Genomic DNA, 20,826 nt, shown 5'->3' on the forward strand with positions numbered 1-20,826 from the left:
TCAGGGTGACGGTGACATTCGCCCTCCCCGCTGCCACCACCGTGTCCCCAGCCCTGTGTCACCTGTGTCCCCCATGTCCCCCATGTCCCCCGTGCACCCTCCCCGGTGCCACCACTGTGTCTCCGTCCCCTCCTGGGGTCCCTGTGTCCCCCACATCCCCTGTGCCCCCTCCCTGGTGCCACCACCGTGTCCCCATCCCTGTGTCACCTGTGTCCCCCATGTCCCCTGTGCCCCCTCCCTGGTGCCACCACCGTGTCCCCATCCTTGTGTCCTCCATGTCCCCTGTGCACCTTCCCTGGTGCCACCACCACAGCCTCGTCCCCTCCTGGGGTCCCTGTGTCCCCCATGTCCCCTGTGCCACCACCGTGTCCCCATCCCTGTGTCCCACATGTCCCCTGTGCAACCTCCCTGGTGCCACCACCATGTCCCCACTCTCTCCTGGGGTCCCTGTGTCCCCATGTCCTCTATGCACCTTCCCTGGTGCCACCAGTGTCCCCGTCCCCTCCTGGGGGGTCCCTGTCCCCTCCTGGGGGGTCCGGGTGTCCCCCAGGTCCCCCATGCAACCTCCCTGGTGCCACCACCACATCCCCATCCCTGCGTCCCCCATGTCCCCTGGGCACCCTCCCTCACGCCACCACCATGTCCCCGTCCCCTCCTGCGGTCCCTGTGTCCCCTATAGACATGTCCCTAACATTTGGGGTGCCCCCCACCGCCCCCCAGCACCTACACTCGACCCTTATCCAAAGACCAAAACAAAAAGACATTTATTTAACAAAAACCCATTGGGAGCAGCACTAAACACAGCGGGGGGGACACTTAGAGGGGGGGGGAAACAGGGGGGGTCAGGACACCAGCACCCCGGCCGCGCCCCCCTTGCCCCCGGGGGCTCCGTCGCGGGGGGGCCGCGCGTCCTCCTCCCCCAGCAGCCGCACGTTGTGCTGCTCGCGGAACTCGTTCAGCTCCCGGCCCTTCGCCTGCAGCTGCTGCGACAGCGTCTCCAGCAGCTTGTTGATCTGGGGAGGGGGGGGGCACAAAAAGGGTCTGGGGGGGCGGTCCTGGGGAGAATCTGGGGGAATTCAGTGGGTCCTGGGGTGGCTTTGGGGTCCCGAGGAGGTTCCAGGGGGGTCTGGGGGTCCTGGAGATGTTCTTGGGGGTCCCAGGGGGGGTCTCAGGGGGGTCTGGGGAGGTTGTTTGGGGTCCCAGAGGGATTTGGGGGGGTCTGAGGGTTCCAGAGAAGCTCCAGGGGGGTCTGGGGGTTCTGGAGAGGTTCTTGGGGGTCCCATGAGGGTCTGGGGAGGTTCTTTGGGGTCCCAGAGGGATTTGGGGGGGTCTGAGGGTTCCAGAGAAGCTCCAGGGGGGTCTGGGGGTCCTGAAGAGGTTCTTGGGGGTCCCAGGGTGGCTCTGAGGGTACCAGGAGGGTCTAGGGAGGTTGTTTGGGGTCCCAGAGGGATTGGGGGGAGTCTGAGGGTTCCAGAGGAGCTCCAGGGGGGTCTGGGGGTCCTGGAGAGGTTCTTGGGGGTTCCAGAGGGGTCTGGTGAGGTTCTTTGGGGTCCCAGAGGGATTTGGGGGGGATTGAGGGTTCCAGAGAAGCTCCAGGGGGTTCTGGGGATCCTGGAGAGGTTCTTGGGGGTCCCAGGATGGGTCTGGGGATCCCAGAGGGGTCTGGGGAGGTTCCTGGGGATCCCAGTGTTCCTGGGGGGCTTTGGGGGAGGGGTCTGAGGGTTCCAGAGAAGCTCCAGGGGGTTCTGTGGAGGTTCTTGGGTGCCCCAGGGGGTCCTGGGGGTACCAAGGAGGCTCCAGAGGGTCCCAGGGAGGTTCTTGGGGGTCCTAGTGGGTTCTGAGGGTCCCAAGGAAGCTCCAGGGGGACCTGGGGGTCCTGAGGATGTTCCTGGGGGTCCCAATGGGTCTGGGGGGGCTTTGGGGGGGTCTGAGGTTCCTGAGGAAGCTTCAAGGGGTTCTGGGAGGATGTGGGGAGGTTCTGGGGGTCCCGGGGGGTCCCTGACCTGCTCCTTGTTGGTCTCCAGCGCCGGCAGCACCTCCTTGACGGTGCGTTCCACCAAGATGCCGCCGACCATCCGGTAACAGCGGCGAGTGGGATCAACCTCCCGCAGCGTCTCGATCACCAGGCTGGGGAGAGCGGGAGGATGAGGAGGGCGGGGAAGGTGGGGAGGGTGAGGAAGGTGGGGAGGGTGAGGAAGGTGGGGAGGGTGAGGAAGGTGGGGAGGGTGAGGAGGATGAGGAGGGTGGGGAGGGTGAGGAGGGTGAGGAGGGTGGGGACGATGGGGAAGGTGAGGAAGGTGAGGAGGGTGAGGAAGGTGAGGAGGGTGGGGAAGGTGAGGAGGATGGGGAGGGTGAGGAGGATGGGGAGGGTGAGGAGGGTGAGGCCCCCAACCCCACCTGTGCTCGTTGAGCTCCAGCTCCAGCTCGGCCGCCTTGGACGCCAGGCCACGCTGCTCCTGCCGCAGCCGGTTGAACCGGGCGACCACCTGCGGGGACACGGACGCTTGACAGGGCCGGGCCCCCCAACGCCCCAGGGCCCTCCCCCGCTGCCCGGGGGGCTCCAGGGCCGTCCCCAGGGCCGCTCTCCCGCCGCCAGGCCCCGCACCTGCTCCGCTGTCAGCGCTTTTCCCCCCGGGGCCGCCGCCGGCCGCCCCTTCCCGCCGTCCGCCATCTTTCCCCCACCTCAGCGGGCGAGCCCCGCCTCTTCCGGCACCAAGCGGAAACGGCGCCATCTTGCGTGAGGGCAGCGGCGCTGCCGCCGCCATCTTTGCTGCGGGCGCGGCCGGAGGGGACTTTGCCCGCGTCCCCTCGGTATCCCCAACAGGGCATGTAGGGAAAGTGGGGGAGAAAATGGGGGACCCGGGGGGAATTGGGGGGTTCGGGGGGGGTGCAGGGGGCGAGGGGAGCTTGGGAGACGGTCTGAGGGTGCGGGGAGGGAGTTTGGGGCAAATAGAGCGGGTTGGGGGCAGCTGGGGCGTTGGGGGTGCTGGGGTATTGGTTTGGGAGTCCTGGGGCAGTTTGGGGGTGCTGGGGCAGGTTTGGGGGTGCTGGGGGCAGTTTTAGGGTGTAATGGGGCAGTTTTGGGGGGTGCTGGGGGCACTTTGGGGTGCTGGGGTTTTGGGGGGTTCTGGAGGCTTTTTTGGGGTACTGAGTGTAGTTGGGGGGTTCTGGGGGCATTTTGGGGGTGCTGGGGGCATTTGGGGGTACTGAAGGTAGTTTGGGGCTTCTGGAGGCAGTTTTGGGGATGCTGGGTTATTCGGGGGTTCTGGGGGTAGTTTTGGGGGGTTCTGGGGACATTTTTGGGCTACTGAGTGTAGTTCGGGGGTGCTGGGGCGGTTCGGGGGACACTTGGGGGGTGCTGGGGGCAGCAGCCGTGACCCCCCCATCCCTCCCCAGGCTGCGGGTGCTGCCCCGACCCCCCCTTCGCCTCCTGCGCCCGGGTCCCCATCGTGTCCCCCAACGTCCCCACGGCTTCGCCACCCCCGGCAGGTACCGGGGATGGGGGGGATGACCCATAGTGACCCCAAAATGACCCACAGGGTCCCTGGGGGTGACCTCAGGTGGCCCCCGCGGTCCCCAACATCCCCTGGTCCCACAGCCCCCCCAGCCCCATGGCGCGTCCCCCGCGGGCGCTGGTGGCCGTGGCGCAGGTGACATCGACGCCGGACAAGGAGCGGAACTTGGCGGGCTGCGCCGTGCTGGTGCGGGAGGCGGCGGGACGCGGCGCCGCCATCGTCTTCCTCCCCGAGGGCTTCGACTTCATCGGCACCGACCCGGCGCAGACGCTGAGCTTGGCCGAGAGCCTGGACGGGGACATCATGGGACGATACGCCAACCTGGCCAGGTACGCCCGGGGACCGCCGGGACGCCGGTGTCACCTGCGGGACCCCCCGGGTGACCCTGTGGCGTTGTCCCCAGGGAGTGCGGCGTGTGGCTGTCGCTCGGTGGCTTCCACGAGCGTGGCGAGGACTGGGCCACCACCCAGCGCATCTACAACTGCCACGCGCTGCTGGACCCCGCTGGTGAGACCCCCCCCAAACCCCGCCAAGCGGGGTCACCGGGCGATGCAAACGTGTCCCCCCGTCTTGTCCCCAGGTCAGCTGGTGGCCGCCTATAGGAAGACCCACCTGTGTGACGTGGAGCTGGAGGGACGCGTCTCCATGAAGGAGAGCGGCTTCACCAACCCCGGCGCTGAGATTGTGCCGCCCGTCAGCACCCCGGCCGGGAAGGTACACGGGGGTCGCCTGCTGTCCCCAAGCTCCTCACAGAGCCCCCCAAGGGTGCGTGGTCCTTGCTGATGTCCCCTTCTTGTCCCCGACAGCTCGGCCTCGCCATCTGCTACGACCTGCGGTTCCCGGAGCTGTCGCTGGCGCTGCGCCGCGCCGGTGCCGACATCCTCACCTACCCCTCGGCCTTCACCTTCCCCACCGGCGCCGCGCACTGGGAGGTGAGCACGAGGCTCCACAACCCCCCTGGGCAGCCTGGGCCAGGCTCTGCCACCCTCACCCCAACAAGTTGCTTCTCATCTTCCAGCGGAACCTCCTGTGTTGCAGTTTGCACCCATTGCCCCTTGTCCTGTCCCTGGTTGTCACCAGCAGAGCCTGGCTCCATCCTCCTGACACTGCCCCTTTCCATCTTGATCCCCAGCAATGAGTCCCCCCTCAGTGTCCTCTTGTCCAGCTCCAGAGCCCCAGCTCCCTCAGCCTTTCCTCACACGGGAGATGCTCCACTCCCTCCAGCATCTTGGTGGCTGCGCTGGACTCTCTCCAGCAGTTCCCTGTCCTGCTGGAACTGAGGGGCCACAACTGGACACAAGATTCCAGGTGTGGTCTCCCCAGGGCAGAGCAGAGGGGCAGGAGAACCTCTCTGGCCCCAGCTGGTCTCCCATCCAAGCACTGACCAGGCCCGACCCTGCTTAGCTTCCCAGATCAGGTGTTCTCAGGGTGCTCAGGCTGTGTATCTGTGAGGTCTCCCATCCAAGCACTGACCAGGCCCGACCCTGCTTAGCTTCCCAGATCAGACGAGATGGGGCGTTCTCAGGGTGCTCTGGCTGTATATATTACATTATGTATATATATATGTTCCCCAATATATCCTGATAGTATCTGAACTAAACCCTTTTTTCAAGGGCAGAGCAGAGGGGCAGGAGAACCTCTCTGAGCTACTGAACACCCCCTTCTAACCCACCCCAGGTCCCTTCCTGGCCACAAGAAAACCACCCCTGTCCCCCCAGGTGCTGCTGCGGGCGAGGGCCATCGAGACCCAGTGCTACGTGGTGGCGGCGGCGCAGACGGGGCAGAACCACGAGCGCCGCGTGTCCTACGGCCACTCGCTGGTGGCCGATCCCTGGGGGACCGTGGTGGCTCAGTGCGGCGACACCCCCGGGCTCTGCTACGCCAACATCGACCTCGAGTACCTGCAGCACGTCCGCCGCCAGATCCCGGTGCACCAGCACCGGCGCCACGACCTGTACGGCACCACGACGCCCCAATCGATGCATTAACACCCAAATCCACTCCATTTCGAAGCGTTTCGCCCCAAAACGCAGCAGCTGGATGCGCATGGGGCTCCCCGTGCCGCTGCCACAGGGGTGTCCCCCCAAATCTCGGCGTCCCCCCCGTTTTTGGGTGCGCTCGAGGGGGTCGGGAAGGAAGGAAGGAGGCGGGCGCTGCGGTCGCTGTTTATTCCGAGAAACCCGAAGCTACACAGGGAACGGGACGTTAAGAGTGAAGTTTTAAAAAATACAGAAATCACAGAAATTACAGCGAGTTGTGGCAGAATTGTCCATGAGCGGATAAGGGGGGGGGGGGTGCGGTGGGGGGGGCCACACGCACCACAAATCCCCTGGTGGGGGGGGAACTGCACCCAATTGGGGAGAAAAACCACAAAATGGGGATGGAGCTCAAAAAAACCCCCTCGGAGCCACAGGCAGCGGGTTGGGGGGAAAACGGTTGTTTTTGGGGGGGGGGTGCGGAGCTGCTGACCCCCCCCTATGTGTGGGCAGGGCTGGGCTGCCAGCAACGCCTGCCCCTTGGACCAGTTAGTCCCAGTTTGTCCCAGTTGCCAGCTGGAGGGGGGGGGCAGAGCCAGGCGGCCGCAGAGGGGACAGGTGGAGGTTGGGGCGGGGGGTCCCTTGGCGCTGGTCCCCCCCAGGGGAGGGGACACGAAGGCACATGGTCCGGGGGACACAGTGGGGGGGGGGTGTGGGGACAGTTTGACTCCTGAGAAACCCCCCTGAGGCGCCCGGGGGGGATTGAGGGACAAACAGCACGGGGGACACAACCCAGAGGGGACACACAACCCAGGGCGGGATCCCCCAGCACACGGAGCCCCCAAGACGGTGACACAAGGGACAAAGCCACCCCTGAGCCCACCCGGTATAACACCCCCCCCAAGGCAGGATTTTTGCCCTTTTTCCTGTGTGTGTGTGTGTGTTTGTTTTTAATGGATGTAAAAGAAAAGAGAAGAAAAGAAGGAAAAACGAAGCGCAAGAGGCGACAAGAGGGGCCGGGGGGTGGAAACACGAAGCCTCCGAGTCGCACCATCCCAGGCCAAGGGGGGGGGGGTGGGTTCCACCGTTTCCTTTCCTTTTCCAAACCAAAAACCAGAACCAAACCAAAGCAAAACCCCAAAGCGTTGGAGTGGGGGGAACGCACGGGGCTCAAGGAGCCGTTTGCAGCATCAAGTTCCTCAGGAGTTTCTGGCGGCCGAGCTCGTAATCCTCCTCGTCCACATTGACCAGCAGTTTGATGGCCTCGTGGCCCACGGCCTGTTTGAGCGAGTCCGTGATGAAGACGCCCTTGAGGGCCTCCAGCAAGGAGCCGTTGATGTAGTCGCGCCAAAAGGCGTCGAGGTAGGTGAGCTCGGAGAATTTGATGTCGCAGATGATGGAGCCCAGGTCGCGCGATTTGAGGATGGTGTTGGCCTGGTTGAAACGCTCGAACTGGCGCTCCAGCGGGTCCTGCTTGTTGGAGAAGACGTTGCCCTGCAGCGCCGTCTCGTGCTGGCAGTACTCGGCGCGGACGCGCAGGCGGATGTCTATGGGGGGGAGGGAAAACGGCGTTAAATTAAGGTAATTCGATTAAAAAGCGTGCTGTGGTTATAAAACGAAGTTTCGGAGCAAATATGAGGACTTGGTGCTTTAAGCTTCAACAGTTGTTGGAGCATCTTAGTGCAGTTCCCTGTCCTGCTGGAACTGAGGGGCCACAACTGGACACAAGATTCCAGGTGTGGTCTCCCCAGGGCAGAGCAGAGGGGCAGGAGAACCTCTCTGACCTACTGACCACCCCCTTCTAACCCCCCCAGGTCCCATTGGCTTCCTGGCCACAAGGGCCCAGTGCTGGCTCAGCCCACAGCACCCGCTGTTCACAGCTGGTCTCCCATCCAACTACTGACCGGGCCCGACCCTGCTTAGCTTCCCAGATCAGACAAGATGGGGCATTCCCAGGGTGCTATGACTGTATATATTACATGTATGTATATACATATGTTCCCCAAGTATGTCCTGATAGTGTCTGAACTAAACCCTTTTTCAAGGGCAGAGCAGAGGGGCAGGAGAACCTCTCTGACCTACTGACCCCCCCCTTCTAACCCCCCCCAGGTCCCATTGGCTTCCTGGCCACAAGGGCCCAGTGCTGGCTCATGGTCCCCCTGCTGTCCCCAGGACCCCCAGCTCCCTTTTCACTGCTCCAACAGCTCATTCCCAACTTACACTGGAACCTGGGCTTGTTCTGCCCACATTCAAGACTCTACACTTGCCCTTGTTCTATTTCATCACATTTCTCCCCGCCCAGCTCTCCAGCCTGTCCAGGTCTCTGATGGCAGCACAGCTTCCAGTGTCACCCACTCCTCCCAGCTTGGTGTCACCAGCAAACTTGCTGTCACTCTGTTCCCTCATCCAAGTCATTGATGAATATATTGAATAGTGCTGGTCCCAGCACTGCCCCCTGATGCTCTGCACTGGATCCAGGCCCCAAGTGGACTCTGCCCCATTGGCCACGACCCTCTGGCTTCTTCCCTTCACCAGTTCGCAGTCACCTCACCCCCTGCTCATCCAGCCCGCAACCAGAAGCGACGCGGGGAACGGGATAAGAGTGAAGTTTTAAAATATACAGAAATCACAGAAATTAGAGTGGCAGAATTGTCCATGAGCGGAGAGGGGGGTGCTTTGTACTTTGGGACCCCCAAAACACCCCCAAAGCCCCCCCAAGAGTGCTCACCACACGTCTGCTTCTCCTTGGGATCCGGCGTCGCCGACTTCCTGCGCTTGCGCTGGCTGCCCGGGAGGGTCCGGCCGCGGCCCGGCCGCTTGGCGCAGAGCTGGGGGCCCGCGGGGGAGCAGCACACAACGGGGTGCTGGGGAGGCACTGGGGACACACGGGGGACAATGAGCCCGTCGGCACAGCCTGGGGATGCTGAGGCCCCCCCCCCAGCTCATGGGATGGGGACACGGAGCCCTCCGCTTGCGGGATGGGGACACTGAGCCCCCCACTTGCGGGATGGGGACACCGAGCCCCCCACTTGCGGGATGGGGACACCGAGGCCTCTGGTTGATGGGATGGGGACACCGAGCCCCCCGGTTCGTGGGATGGGGACACCAAGCTCCCCACTTATGGGATGGGGACACCGAGCCCCCCGGCTTGCGGGATGGGGACACCGAGGCCCCCACTCACGGGATGGGGACACCAAGCCCCCTCATTTAAGATGGGGACACCGAGCCCCCAGTTCACGGATTGGGGACACCAAGGCCTCTGGTTGATGGGATGGGGACACCAAGGCCCCCACTTAAGATGGGGACACTGAGCCCCCCACTTGCGGGATGGGGACACCGAGGCCCCCACTTGCGGGATGGGGACACCGAGCTCCCTGGTTCGCAGGATGGGGACACCGAGGCCCCCGGCCCACCATGTTGGTGCTTTTCTCTGTCCCTGACACCCCGTTCCAGCCTTGTCACCTCTCCGGTGTCCCCCCCATCCCAAGGGACGTCCAGCAGCCCCAGGAACCTGCACAAGCCCCAAGGGGGAACCCCCAAACCTCCAACCCCCCTCAAAACCAAGCACCCCCCAGCACAGTCACTCCCCGAACCATATGTCACCCCCATCCCCCCCCTTCCTGGGGTGACACCCACCTGGTTTGTGGGGGTGGCCGAGCCCGTGTCCCCCCGCCGCGCCGTGTGCCCGCGGGGTCACGTAACGGATGGACGTCTCCTCCAGGTACTTGTCCACCAGGTCCGGACACACTGCGGGGGGGACACGGGAGTGAGGGGGGGCACAGGGGACGTGGATCTGCTGAGGGGTGACGGAGGGGACACAGGTCCCCATGTCCCACAGGGGAGACAGAGGGCCCTACAGGATGGACAGAGGGGACATGGATCCCCTGAGTGGGGACAGAGGGGACACAGGTCCCTACAGGAGGGACAGAGGGGACATGGATCCCCTGAGTGGGGACAGAGGGGACACAGGACCCTACAGGGGGGACAGAGGGGACACAGGACCCTACAGGGGGGACAGAGGGGACATGGATCCCCTGAAGGGTGACAGAGGGGGACATAGGTCCCTACAGGAGGGACAGAGGGGTCATGGATCCCCTGAAGGGTGACAAAGGGGACACAGGTCCCTCCTGAAGGGTGACAAAGGGGACACAGGTGTCAGGTTGGAGGCCGGGATGCTTTTTTGGGTTGATTTTGTCCTGTTTGGGAGCTCCGGGACGGATCCTGCCCAACCCCACACCAGCCAAGGGCAATTGGGGACCGAGTTTCGCTGGTTTGGAGCCAAGAACAGGGTGGGAGGGGAAGAAACTCCAAAGGACTCGGGGAGCAGGAACCGGCTGGTTAAACCTGGGCCAGACTCCCCGAACCGCCCGTCGCAACCCGCACGGAAAGCGCTTTCTTCATAAAGCCGCTTGAAATGCTACTTTGGTGCGTTTGATGGAAGCGTTTCCGCCCCACCCGAGGTTGGTTTTTGTGCAAAACAACCCAAAAGCTGCTCAAGAAACACAAACGGCGCCGCTGTCCCCCCCGTGCACCCCGAAACCGGGAGGTTTTGGTTCCTGCCTCCACCAGCAGAAACTGGGGAGACTCGGCAGCGCCGAGAAAGGCCAATTATCCTCATTTACAGCGAAGATGCTAATTAGAGTGGTTGGGTTTTGGCTCAGCCCTTTGAACTCTGAATTGGGGTTTTTAGTCCAAAAAAGGAGCTGGCGGAGGGATCAGCTCAGCCTGGCAGCTCCACTGGGAGCCAGAGGGATGGGACTGGGAGAACTGGGAGCACTGGGAGCCGGAGGGAGGGAACTGGGAGCCGGAGGGAGGGAACTGGGAGCCGGAGGGAGGGAACTGGGAGCCGGAGGGAGGGAACTGGGAGCCGGAGGGAGGGAACTGGGAGCCGGAGCTGCAGCAATCCCAGTTCTCTGCTTCTGAAGGAAGGAGGAAACTGTGGGGTTTGCCAGAAATGAAGCCAAATCTCTACCCCAGCGAGGAGGAGGAGGACGATGGGGCCCTAACGAAGGCCAGGCTCGTTAGACACCCACTAACCAGGCTCATTAGGCTCACCGGGCCACCAGCCCTAACGAAGGGCAAAGGGTGGGCTCATTAGGTGCCCACTCACCAGGCTCCTTAGACACCCACTAACCGGACTCATTAGGCTCACAGGGCCACCAGCCCTAACGAAGGGTGGGCTCGTTAGTCACCCGCTCCCCAGGCTCGTTGGGCTCACTGGGCCACCAGCCCTAATGAATGGCAAAGGGCAGACTCATTAGGCTCACCAGGCCACCAGCCCTAATGAAAGGTGGGCTCTTGAGGCTCCCCAGGCCACCAGCCCTAATGAACAGCAAAGGGTGGGCTCATTAGGCTCCCCAGGCCACCAGCCCTAACGAAAGGTGGGCTCATTAGGCTCCCCAGGCCACCAGCCCTAATGAATGGCAAAGGGCGGGCTCATTAGGCTCACCAGCCCTAACGAAAGGTGGGCTCATGAGTCACCGCCTCACCAACCTCATTTGCTCCCCGGGCTCATTACACCTAACGAAGGGCACGCTCATTAGCTCACTCACCGGGCCGCCGGCGCTTGAGCGTGACGTAGGGCAGCAGGTCGTGGCGCGTGATGATGCGCAGCAGCTGCAGCACCTGCCGCAGGTTGGTCTCGTCGCAGCGGCCCTGCCGCTCCAGCGCCAGCAAGAAGTCCCTGCCGCTGCGGATGGCGCCGCGCTCGGCCTCGTCGATCACGTCCACGAAGAGGAAGGACAGGACGCGCACGTCGCGGTGCGTCAGCTGCGCGCCCACCACGTCGAACATGCGGTGCAGGCTGTAGAGCCCGTGCTCGCGGTCGCCTCGCTCCTCCGGCCAGGCCTGAGCGCGGCGGCGCTTCGGGGCGGCCATCGCGGCGGCCTCGGGGCGGGGGGAACCTGGAGATACGGAGGGAATGGAGTTTAGTGCGTTTCACGTCGATATTGGGGTTAAAACACCCATGTGGTAGCTGCGTTGTGGCCCTGGGAGACGTGGAGGGAACTGGTTTAGTGACTTTGATATCGATGGGTGGATAAAACCCCACGCTGGTCCCTGGGGATGCAGAAGGAACAGGGTTTGAGCCCTCGCACATTGAAATTTGGGGACAAAATCGCAATGTGGTCCCTGCGCCACGGTCCTGGGGATGCAGAGAGAACAGGATGTGATCCCTTTCCCATCAATATTGGGGTAAAAACCCCCATCTGGTCCCTGGGGGTGCAGAGGGAACAGGGTTTGATCCCTTTCCCATCACTATTGGGGTAAAAACCCCCATCTGGTCCCTGGGGGTGCAGAAGGAACAGGGTTTGATCCCTTTCCCATCAATATTGGGGTAAAAGCCCCAATATGGTATCAGTGCTATGGCCCTGGGGATGCAGAGGGAACAGGGTTTGATCCCATTCCCATCAATATTGGGGTAAAAACCCCAATTTGGTCCCTGGGGGTGCAGAGGGAACAGGGTTTGATCCCTTTCCCATCAATATTGGGGTAAAAGCCCCAATATGGTATCAGTGCTGGGGCCTTGGGGACGCAGAGTGAATAGAGTTTAGTCCCTTTCCCATCGATATTGGGGTAAAACCCCCAATCTGGTCCCTGGGGATGCAGACGGAACAGGGTATAGTCCCTTTCACATCGATATTTGGTTACAAACCCCAATCCGGTCCCTGCACTGCACCCCTGGGGACAGGGAGGGAACAGGATTCGATCCTTTTCCCATCAATATTGGGGTAAAAAGCCCAATCTGGTCCCTGGGGGTGCAGAGGGAACAGGGTTTGATCCCTTTCCCATCAATACTGGGGTAAAAACCCCCATCTGGTACCTGTGCTGCAGTCCTGGGGACAGAGAGGGAACAGGATTTAATCCCTTTCATATCAAAATGTGGTTAAAAACCCCACATTGGTCCCTGTGCCACGGTCCTGGGGATGCAGAGAGAACAGGATTTGATCCCTTTCCCATCAATAACGGGGTAAAAACCCCCATCTGGTCCCTGGGGCTGCAGAGAGAACAGGATTTGATCCCTTTCCCATCAATAACGGGGTAAAAACCCCCATCTGGTCCCTGGGGCTGCAGAGGGAACAGGGTTTGATCCCTTTCCCATCACTATTGGGGTAAAAACCCCCATCTGGTCCCTGGGGGTGCAGAGGGAACAGGGTTTGATCCCATTCCCATCAATATTGGGGTAAAAACCCCCATCTGGTCCCTGCGTCGCATCCAGCAGCGACTTGAGCTCAATTGTGCCGGGGAATCCTACACCAAAACCCACCGGTTGGGAACCGGAGCGACGAGATTGGGAACGAGGATCTTGGGAACGAGGAAAAGCCACCGAGTGTCACCAGAAGCCGCGTTTCCAGCCGGCAAAGCGCCGGGGTTTGCAGAGGGAGCTCCAAATACCCCCCCAAAAGAAGTAAAACAACCAGCAGAAACACACCCGGGTAGCGCGAGGCCTCTGCTTCCCATCCCGGCTAACAAACCAAACATAAACCTGGCTTAAACCCGACCTAAACCCCACACAAACCCACACGCCCGCTTATCGCGGAACCGCCGGCGTGTTTACACCACAACAGCCCCAAAATCCTGATCTCTGGCCTCAAAGCGGCGCCGGCTCCACCTGCCGAGTCGCCCCCAGGACCCTCTTTTCTTGCAGTTTTAGGGAAAAATGGTTAAAACAGCCTGTTTTTCCGCACCCGGGGGGGTTGCCAAGCGTCGAGTTGCGTAAACCCGGGGCAGGAATTCAGCAAACACCCTCTTTTGATTATTTAGCACCGACTAAATTCCATCCGTGCTTCTCGTGCTGCCCAAACAGAGCAAGATTCAGCAAAGAGAGTTTGGGGGGGTTGTTCTGAGTCCTGTGGTGGGTTAAAATACCCCCAAATCGCCTCGTTTTGTTCAAGAACACGACGAGGAGGCGCCGGTGACACCGCGACGTGTCCCCAAAGCCGCTCGGGAGGGGACGTCCCGCCGGGATCATGAGGATAATTTCAGGTGAACAGGAAAAACGAGCTTTGGGTGTCACTGCTCAGTCCCGGCTTTGCCCAAGGCTCGGCCTAAACCCACAAAACCCCCCTCATGCCAACACGTCCCCACCCGGACGGGCACAAAACCCAGTTTGGGGGTGAAATGGGGCTTTGTGCTTTGGTCACAACGACCCTGATTGTCCCCAAGGCAGAACCAGAACCCAACAACCATCCCAGGAGAAAATTAAAGATTTAACCAATTCCTGCTGTGCTGAGGGTGAACGGAAACGATAATGAAGAAAACAACCCTCAAAACGCCCATTAATGACCCAAAACACCATCCCGGGGGAGGAGGAGGCGTCCGGCCACGCTGCGTCACCCCATGGAGCCCTCGTGGAACCGGCGCTGTTTTGGGGTAGGTTTTGGTGCATGGATTTACCTGGGGGGGGGGGGTGCGGATTGAACATCCCATTGCAGAAAACGCTCGTCACCTCTGTTCATTGCCCCGGCTAATTCCTATCACCCCAATTAACCCCTCGATCTAATCTGTGGCAGCTCCAGCTGTTGGTTTCCAGCGCCGGCCAAGCGACAACGGTAAAAAATACCCAATAAACCCCAAAGCATAGAACCCCCAGCGACCCCCCCCAACACCACCGGGTCCCCTCGACCGATTCCACCCGGTTGGGATCCACCGGAGCCTCTCGCAACCGGGGGAACCGTGAGGACGTCGGGAAAGGCGCAGGAACACCCACCTGGGCCGGGAGCTCCGCTGCTCTCGGATCCACAGTCCCAAGCAGCTCTTGGTGGCTCCGATCCCCTTTTCTCGGCGGCTCCGACCCCTTTTCTCCTCGGCTTTTGAAATAAAACCTCCTGGTGAAGCAGCTCCTGTAGTCCCGGGTCTGGCCGAACTTCCAGAGTCAGGCTGGTCGACTTGAAGCCACCCAATTTAATTTTGTGGTCTTTTTTTCTCCCCAAACCCCCCCTTTTTTTCCTACTGAATAATTTACTGCCGCGGGGAGGAGGGAAAGGCGAGTCCAGAGCTCCCCCCGTGCTCTCTAGGTCACTTCTTTCTGCACAGCCACCATTCCTGACGAACTAACTCCTCTCTTCCCGGCGGGATTTAAACCTCGCTTTGCTCTGAGGATCGCGACTCCTCCAGAAACCGGCCCGGCTTAAGTCACAAACCTTAACAAAAAGAAAAACCAAGAGAATGTCACCCGAACTGGGTTCTCCTTTGAAAACTCAGCCTATACCTCCCGTCTCCTTGGCGCTTACAACGGGCTCGTCCTAAGCAGCTCCTTAGGCCGGGTTTATCCCTCCTGCCGCGCTGGCGACGTTTAGATTCAATATTACTAAATAAACCCTTCGAAATTAAGCTCTAATCCAGCGCTAAACCCCCGGGACGGGGCTCCCCGCGCTGGGTTCTTCCCTCCCCGGGGCACCGGGCTCGTTAAAACCCCCCGGGGAACGTGTAGTGACCCCGGGAACGGCGGTGAGAGGCTCCGCGGGGAGCGGCACCACAGGCCGCCCTACCCCCCCATCCCCCGGGGCCTCCCCGCCCGGTACCGGCCGCGCTGAGCTACGGAGCGGCCTGTTCCCCGGGCCCCTCCCCTCACCCACAGGCACCGCCGAGGCCTCCCTTACAGCGCCCCCGCCATGCCCGCCGGCCCGGCCCCCGCTGCGCTCTGGGGCGCCGCCCCGGGGGGAGTCGCGGCCTCCCCGTCACGGCCGGGCCAGGCCCGGCGCCGCCATGTTGGCTCCGTCCGCTCCGCTCCCCGCTCGCAAACGGCCGCGGCGGCTCACGGAGCGACGCAACATCCGGGGACGCGCCGCGGCCCCGCCCCTCGACGCGCAGGGCGCCCACGCCTACATCCGGGCTACACTCACCCTCCTCCGCCTTCACGCTCATTGGGAATGCTAAGGAACGCGGCGCCCTCTTGGATAAGGGCAGAAGGGCGGGCGCATCCGGGTCACCAACCGCCGGCTTCAGCGCCCTTCGGGAGCATTGCGGAGCGGCCGCCATGTTGGGGGAGGGCAAGCTGGCAAGGCCGCCATTTTGGGAGAGGGCAGGCGGGGTCCGCCGGGCGCGGCTTCGCGCCTGCTGAGGGGCATGAGAGGGCGCCGCCATCTTGAGTGAGGGCAGAGCGAACGGCGCTGAACCTGGGGGGCCTCTGGGTTTTGGGGGGGCTCCCTGAGGGCGGGAACATGTCCCTGACCCGCCGTGTGTGGTTTAATGGGAGCCAGACACTTTATTCCCTAAAAACGGTGTAAAATCCCGGGATTTCAGTCCCAGCCCACCACGCCGCTGAATTATTAATTATTAAATTAGCCATTAGATTAGCGATTTCTGCAAATTTCGATGCTCAGTTTGCTTCCAGAGACCAGAGGGGAGGAGAATGATGGAATTTCGCAATCCCAGTGAGCGATGTGAAGAGTCGGGTGTGCACGTGTAATCCTTGGCCATACATACATTTAATCCACATATAGAACATGTATAATCCCTGCCCTGTTTCCCCCCCATGACATGAACCATTTAACACATCTGGGGCTCAGTTTGGACCCGGGCTCCTCCCTGAGAAGGATTTGGAAAGCGGGGGCCCCATGGGGACAATGGGAGGCTCATGAGGACAAGGGGGGACCCCTGGGGACAAGGGAGGGGTCCTGGGACAAGAAGGGGGCCCTGGGAACAAGGGGGAACCCATGGGGACAATGGGAGACTCATGAGGACAAGGGGGGACCTGTTGGGACAAGAGGGGACCCTTGGGGACAAGAGGGGACCCTGGGGACAATGCGGGACCCCTGGGGACAATGGGGGGCGCTGGGGACAAGGGGTGACCTGTGGGGATAAGGGGGGGGCCCATGGGGACAATGGGAGACTCATGAGGACAAGGGGGGACCCCTGGGGACAAGGGGGGCGTCCTGGGACAAGAAGGGGGCCCTGGGAACAAGGCGGGACCCATGGGGACAATGGGAGACTCATGAGGACAAGGGGGGACCCTGGGGACAAGGGGGGCCCTGGGGACAAGGGGGGACACATGGGGACAAGAAGGGGGTCCTGGGGACAATGGGGGACCCATGCGGACAATGGGGTACTCATGAGGACAAGGGGGGGACCCATGGGGACAATGGGGTACTCATGAGGACAAGGGGGGGCCCTGGGGACAAGGGGGGGTCCCATGGGGACAAAGTGGGGACCCATGGGGACAAGGGGGTTGAGGGGGGGATCCCTGGGGGTCCCCTCCGGAGCGAGGGGTCCTTGTGGGGTCCCCCGTCCCCCGGAAAAGGCCCCTGGGCCCCGGGCTCGTCCCCGTCCCCATCCCCGGCAGATGGTGCCGGGCGGGTGCACCCGCACCCATGGAGGGGGGGGGACACCCGTGGACCTCGCCCCGGCCCTGCCCCCCCCTCCCCACCTTTGCACCTTCTGGGTGGGGAAACTGAGGCAGGGACGGGCCCGTCCCGGTGACCCGCGGGTTTCGGGGGGTGGGGGTGTCCCCCTCCGGCCCTATGTCACCAGGGCAGGTCTCACGCCTCCGCAACGCAATTAATACTAATTAGCCGGCACGCGCCGGGCGGGCGGCTCCGCCGGGGTGGGGGGGGGGGCGGGGCGGGGATGGAAGGTTCCCGGTGTTGGGGTCGGGGGGGTCCAGGGAGTGATGGGGGGCCTGGGGTAGGATGGGGGGGTCTGGGGGGGCTTCGGGGGTGCAGCCTGGGGACACAGTGGGGCAGGATGGGGGGGTCCGGAGCAACAACTCGGGGGGTCCTGGGGCAGGACGGGGGGGTCCAGGGGGGTCCGGAGTAGCATCCCGGAGGACAGTGGGGAGGGATGGGGGAGCTCGGGGGGGGTTCCTGGGGACAGTGGGGACGGGTGGGGGGGTGCGGGGCGGTCCGGAGCAGCAGCTCGAGGGGTCCGGGAAAGGATGGGGGGGTCCCGGGGGCAGCAGCTTGAGGGGTCTGGGGATGGATGGGGGACCCGGGGATGGATGGGGGGGTCCTAGGGGTCCCGTGTGCAGCAGGTCGGGGGGGGCCGGGGATGGATGGGGGGGTCCTAGGGGTCCCGTGTGCAGCAGGTCGAGGGGGCCGGGGATGGATGGGGGTGTCCTAGGGGTCTCGTGTGCAGCAGGTCGGGGGGGGCCGGGGATGGATGGAGGGGCCCGGGGTAGGATCCGGGGGTCCGGGGACGGATGGGGGGGGTCCTGGGGGTCCAGTTTTCAGCAGCTCGGGGGGTCCGGTGCCGGGAAGGGGTTAAGTCCGAAGCGCGGCCGGGCGGGGAGCGGGTGAGTCAGCGGGGCCGCCCCGGTGCCCCCCCCGGTGCCCCCCCGGGCCCGCCCCCGCCGTGCCTATCCCGGGCGGCGCCGCTCGCCGCCACTGCCCGCGCCGCGCCGGACCGGACCCGACCCGTGAGTAGCGGAGCGGGATGGATGGGGGGGGAATGATCCCTGCACCCCCTCCCTGAACCCCCGTATTGAGGCTGCAACATTGGGGGGATCCCATCTGTGCACCAGGGTCCCAACTCTGCACCCTGCTCGGGGGGGCTCCATCCTGCACCCCGGAACCCCCCTGGGTGGGGTCCCCCCAATCCTGACCCTCTGCTAGAGGGGGACCCCAATCCTGCCCGCCCCCCCCCTCCAGCAGGACTTCCGGGCTTCCCCCACCCCCCCCTAATTAAAGGGGGACCCCGCTTTGGAGGGGGACCCCGCAATGGGCACGTGTCCCCAGGGCCACCCAGCCCTTGAACATCCCCCCCCTAGAAGGTTTGGGGGTGCCTGTGGGGGGGCACATTCCCCCCACATGATGCCCCGCACCCCTGGGGACCCACATCCCGCCTGGGGGGGTCATAGCCCGCTTGGGGGACACCGGGGGGACACGGTGCTAAGCGGGGGGGGCTCAGCCCTTTGCCCCCCCCATCCCACGGTGGGGCCCCCAAGTTTTGGGAGGCGAAGCCGCGGGCTGGGCCAGTTCCTGTTTCAATGGCGGGCACTGGGGTGTGGCACCGGTGTCCCCAACGTGTCCCCAACCCTCCGACAGCCCATTGGGGGGGACACCGAGGTTGGGGGGGGGGGACACCGAGGTTTGGGAGGGGACACCGAGGTTGTGGGGGGGGCACCGAGATTTTGGGGGTTGTGACACTGCATGGGCAGTGGGGGACACATCGGTCCCACGGGACACACGTGTCCCCACGCTGCCATCACCCCACGTCCATGCCAGGCCCAGCCACCCCTCCCCAAAATACTGGGGGGGGGGAGGGGCTGATTTGGGGGTGTCACCTCCCACTTGGGGGGGGGGGGGGGGCTGATTTGGGGCTGCCCCCCCCCGGTGACCCCGCGGTCATGGGGAAACTGAGGCACAACGCACCCCACCCAGGGAGGAGACCGGGGGCTTTGCGCAACCCCCCCAGTGACTCACGGGGTTCCCCAGGGTGTCATAGCCGGGGGGGGGGGGGGACATGGGACACACCCACAGGACGTGTCCCCCCCCGGCCCCACCCGCGGCCATGAGCTGAGTCATTCCCGGTGGCTGGAAAACGCTCGTGTGTGTGATGAGTGCGCCAGGCTCAGCCCGGGGGGGGTGGGATGGGATGGGGGGGTCCCTGTGCCCCCCCCGCTGAGCTGTGCCCCCTCCGCAGCCCCCGCCATGCCGTCCCAGCTGGAACACGCCATGGAGACCCTGATGTTCACCTTCCACAAGTACGCGGGGGACAAGAACCACCTGAGCAAGGAGGATCTGCGGGCGCTCATGGACAAGGAGTTCCCGGGGTTCCTGGAGGTGGGGGGCCTATAGCACCCCAAAATCAACCCTATAGCACCCCAAGATCAGACCTTATAGCACCCCAGGGTCAGACCTTCTAGCACCCTGAGACCAACCCTATAGCACCCCAACATCAAGCCCTATAGCACCATGAAATCAGACCTTATAGCACCCTGAGACCAACCCTATAGCACCCCGAGATCAAGACCTATAGCACCATGGGATCAGACCTTATAGCACCCTGAGACCAACCCTATAGCACCCCAAATTCAGACCCTATTACACCCTGAGATCAGACCCAAAGCACCCTGATATCAGACACTGTAGCACCCCAAGTTCAGACCCTATGGCACCCCGAGACCAACCCTATAGCACCCCAGGATCAGACCCTATAGCACTCAAGTTCAGAGCCTGTAGCACCCCGAGACCAACACTATAGCACCCCAAGACAAACCCTATAGCACCCCAAACCCAGCCCTATAACACCGCAGTTCAGACCCTATAGCACCCCAGATGAGACCCTATAGTGCCCCAAGACCAGACCCCATAGCACCCCAAGATCAGCCCCTATATCCCACTGCTCAGACGGGACCCCCATTCCCCACAAGTGGGTGGGGTCCCTGACACAGGATGGGGATCCCCAAGGCAGGTGGGGGTCACTGACACGGGGGGGGTGGGGTCCCTGACATGGGTGGGGCCCCCAGCACAGGGTGGGGATCCCCAGCATGATGAGGTGTCCCTGACACAGGGGGTGGTGTCCCTGACACAAGATGGGGTCCCTGACATGGGGTGGGGTCCCCATCACGGGGTGTCACCCCCAAGGCGGGTGGTGTCCCTGACCCCCCCGTGTCCCCCAGAACCAGCGGGACCCGATGGCTCTGGAGCGGATCCTGCGGGACCTGGAGCAGGGACGGGACGGTCGCGTCACCTTCCAGGGCTTCTTCTCTCTGCTGGCCGGACTCACCATCGCCTGCAACGACTATTTCGTGCTGCACATGAAGCAGCACGGCCGCAAGTGACACCCGGGTGACAATACACCCTGGGGACACCCCCACCCTGGGGACAGCCCCCCTGGGGACACCCCTGACGCCCCCACCCCAATAAAGCTGTTTTGTATGACGCTGGAGCTGCCTTGTTTCTGGGGGTCACTGTCCCCACTGTCCCCGTCACCCCAAGGTCCCCATCACCCCCATGTCCCTCTCACCCCCGTGTCCCTGTCCCCCCCCACATCCCCATCACCCCAAGGTCCCCGTCCCCCCTCTGTGTCCCTGTCCCCCCCTCACATCCCCATCACCCCCATGTCCCCATCATCCCTGTATCCCTGTAACACCCAGGTCCCCATCACCTCCATCCCCCCATGTCCCTGTCACCCCAAGGTCCCCATCACACCAAGGTCCCCATCACCCCCTATTTGGCAGCCCCATTGCCCCCCAAGACTCACTATTTGGCAGCCCCATAGCCCCCCAAGGCTCACTATCTGGCAGCCCCATAGCATCCTATAGCTCACTATCTGGCAGCCCCATAGCCCCCCAAGGCTCACTATTTGGCAGCCCCATAGCCCCCTATAGCTCACTATCTGGCAGCCCCATAGCCCCCCAAGGCTCACTATTTGGCAGCCCCATAGCCCCCTATAGC

General features: G+C 63.1%; 4 protein-coding genes across 10 annotated transcripts; 2 read left to right on the top strand and 2 right to left on the bottom strand.

Annotated features, from left to right (window-relative positions):
- Nucleotides 1–736: 736 nt before the first annotated feature.
- Nucleotides 737–2,704, bottom strand: PFDN2 (prefoldin subunit 2). Its single transcript, XM_082072895.1, has 4 exons — nucleotides 2,606–2,704; nucleotides 2,398–2,486; nucleotides 2,004–2,127; nucleotides 737–1,013 (listed from the first exon to the last, which is right to left on the bottom strand). The coding sequence occupies exons 1-4, from the start codon at nucleotides 2,669–2,671 to the stop codon at nucleotides 843–845; spliced, it is 450 nt and encodes a 149-aa protein (XP_081929021.1). The 5' UTR covers nucleotides 2,672–2,704; the 3' UTR covers nucleotides 737–842.
- A 25-nt stretch (nucleotides 2,705–2,729) lies between these two features.
- Nucleotides 2,730–5,517, top strand: NIT1 (nitrilase 1). 4 transcript variants are annotated; one of them, XM_082072887.1, is made up of 7 exons: nucleotides 2,730–2,811; nucleotides 3,397–3,489; nucleotides 3,599–3,844; nucleotides 3,919–4,022; nucleotides 4,096–4,229; nucleotides 4,322–4,447; nucleotides 5,234–5,517. In XM_082072887.1, exons 3-7 carry the CDS (start codon nucleotides 3,612–3,614, stop codon nucleotides 5,501–5,503), a joined length of 867 nt encoding a protein of 288 aa, XP_081929013.1. In that variant the 5' UTR covers nucleotides 2,730–2,811; nucleotides 3,397–3,489; nucleotides 3,599–3,611; the 3' UTR covers nucleotides 5,504–5,517. The 4 variants fall into 4 exon arrangements, with proteins under 4 accessions (XP_081929013.1, XP_081929014.1, XP_081929012.1 ...); XM_082072888.1 differs by having other exon boundaries at nucleotides 2,738–2,825; XM_082072886.1 differs by having other exon boundaries at nucleotides 2,748–2,829.
- Nucleotides 5,518–6,422: 905 nt separating this feature from the next.
- DEDD (death effector domain containing) lies at nucleotides 6,423–15,256 on the bottom strand. 4 transcript variants are annotated; one of them, XM_082072891.1, is made up of 6 exons: nucleotides 15,091–15,256; nucleotides 14,199–14,631; nucleotides 11,044–11,394; nucleotides 9,128–9,238; nucleotides 8,220–8,366; nucleotides 6,423–7,038 (listed from the first exon to the last, which is right to left on the bottom strand). In XM_082072891.1, exons 3-6 carry the CDS (start codon nucleotides 11,366–11,368, stop codon nucleotides 6,662–6,664), a joined length of 960 nt encoding a protein of 319 aa, XP_081929017.1. In that variant the 5' UTR covers nucleotides 11,369–11,394; nucleotides 14,199–14,631; nucleotides 15,091–15,256; the 3' UTR covers nucleotides 6,423–6,661. The 4 variants fall into 4 exon arrangements, with proteins under 4 accessions (XP_081929017.1, XP_081929020.1, XP_081929019.1 ...); XM_082072894.1 differs by having other exon boundaries at nucleotides 15,067–15,256; XM_082072893.1 differs by having other exon boundaries at nucleotides 15,063–15,256.
- A 2,487-nt stretch (nucleotides 15,257–17,743) lies between these two features.
- Nucleotides 17,744–20,310, top strand: S100A10 (S100 calcium binding protein A10). Its single transcript, XM_082073136.1, has 3 exons — nucleotides 17,744–17,843; nucleotides 19,070–19,209; nucleotides 20,049–20,310. The coding sequence occupies exons 2-3, from the start codon at nucleotides 19,078–19,080 to the stop codon at nucleotides 20,208–20,210; spliced, it is 294 nt and encodes a 97-aa protein (XP_081929262.1). The 5' UTR covers nucleotides 17,744–17,843; nucleotides 19,070–19,077; the 3' UTR covers nucleotides 20,211–20,310.
- The last annotated feature ends 516 nt before the right edge of the window (nucleotides 20,311–20,826 follow it).

This window comes from Streptopelia decaocto (genome assembly GCF_964273445.1).
Source record: "Streptopelia decaocto genome assembly, chromosome: 26".
NCBI classification, from domain to species: domain Eukaryota; kingdom Metazoa; phylum Chordata; class Aves; order Columbiformes; family Columbidae; genus Streptopelia; species Streptopelia decaocto.

Bases quoted from the DNA above. Each gene is read 5' to 3' on its own strand.
- PFDN2 (XM_082072895.1), bottom strand. From the start codon at position 2,671: ATGGCGGACGGCGGGAAGGGGCGGCCGGCGGCGGCCCCGGGGGGAAAA. The intron at 2,487-2,605 runs GTGCGGGGCCTG...GTGTCCCCGCAG, and splicing joins AAGCGCTGACAGCGGAGCAG to GTGGTCGCCCGGTTCAACCG. The intron at 1,014-2,003 runs GTCAGGGACCCC...CCCCCTCCCCAG, and splicing joins TGGAGACCAACAAGGAGCAG to ATCAACAAGCTGCTGGAGAC.
- S100A10 (XM_082073136.1), top strand. From the start codon at position 19,078: ATGCCGTCCCAGCTGGAACACGCCATGGAGACCCTGATGTTCACCTTC. The intron at 19,210-20,048 runs GTGGGGGGCCTA...CGTGTCCCCCAG, and splicing joins AGTTCCCGGGGTTCCTGGAG to AACCAGCGGGACCCGATGGC.
- NIT1 (XM_082072886.1), top strand. The intron at 3,845-3,918 runs GTACGCCCGGGG...CGTTGTCCCCAG, and splicing joins CGATACGCCAACCTGGCCAG to GGAGTGCGGCGTGTGGCTGT. The intron at 4,023-4,095 runs GTGAGACCCCCC...TCTTGTCCCCAG, and splicing joins CGCGCTGCTGGACCCCGCTG to GTCAGCTGGTGGCCGCCTAT.
- DEDD (XM_082072891.1), bottom strand. From the start codon at position 11,368: ATGGCCGCCCCGAAGCGCCGCCGCGCTCAGGCCTGGCCGGAGGAGCGA. The intron at 8,367-9,127 runs GTGGGTGTCACC...GTGTGTCCCCAG, and splicing joins CGGCCACCCCCACAAACCAG to TGCCTCCCCAGCACCCCGTT. The intron at 7,039-8,219 runs GTGAGCACTCTT...TCCCCCCCATAG, and splicing joins CAAGGAGAAGCAGACGTGTG to ACATCCGCCTGCGCGTCCGC.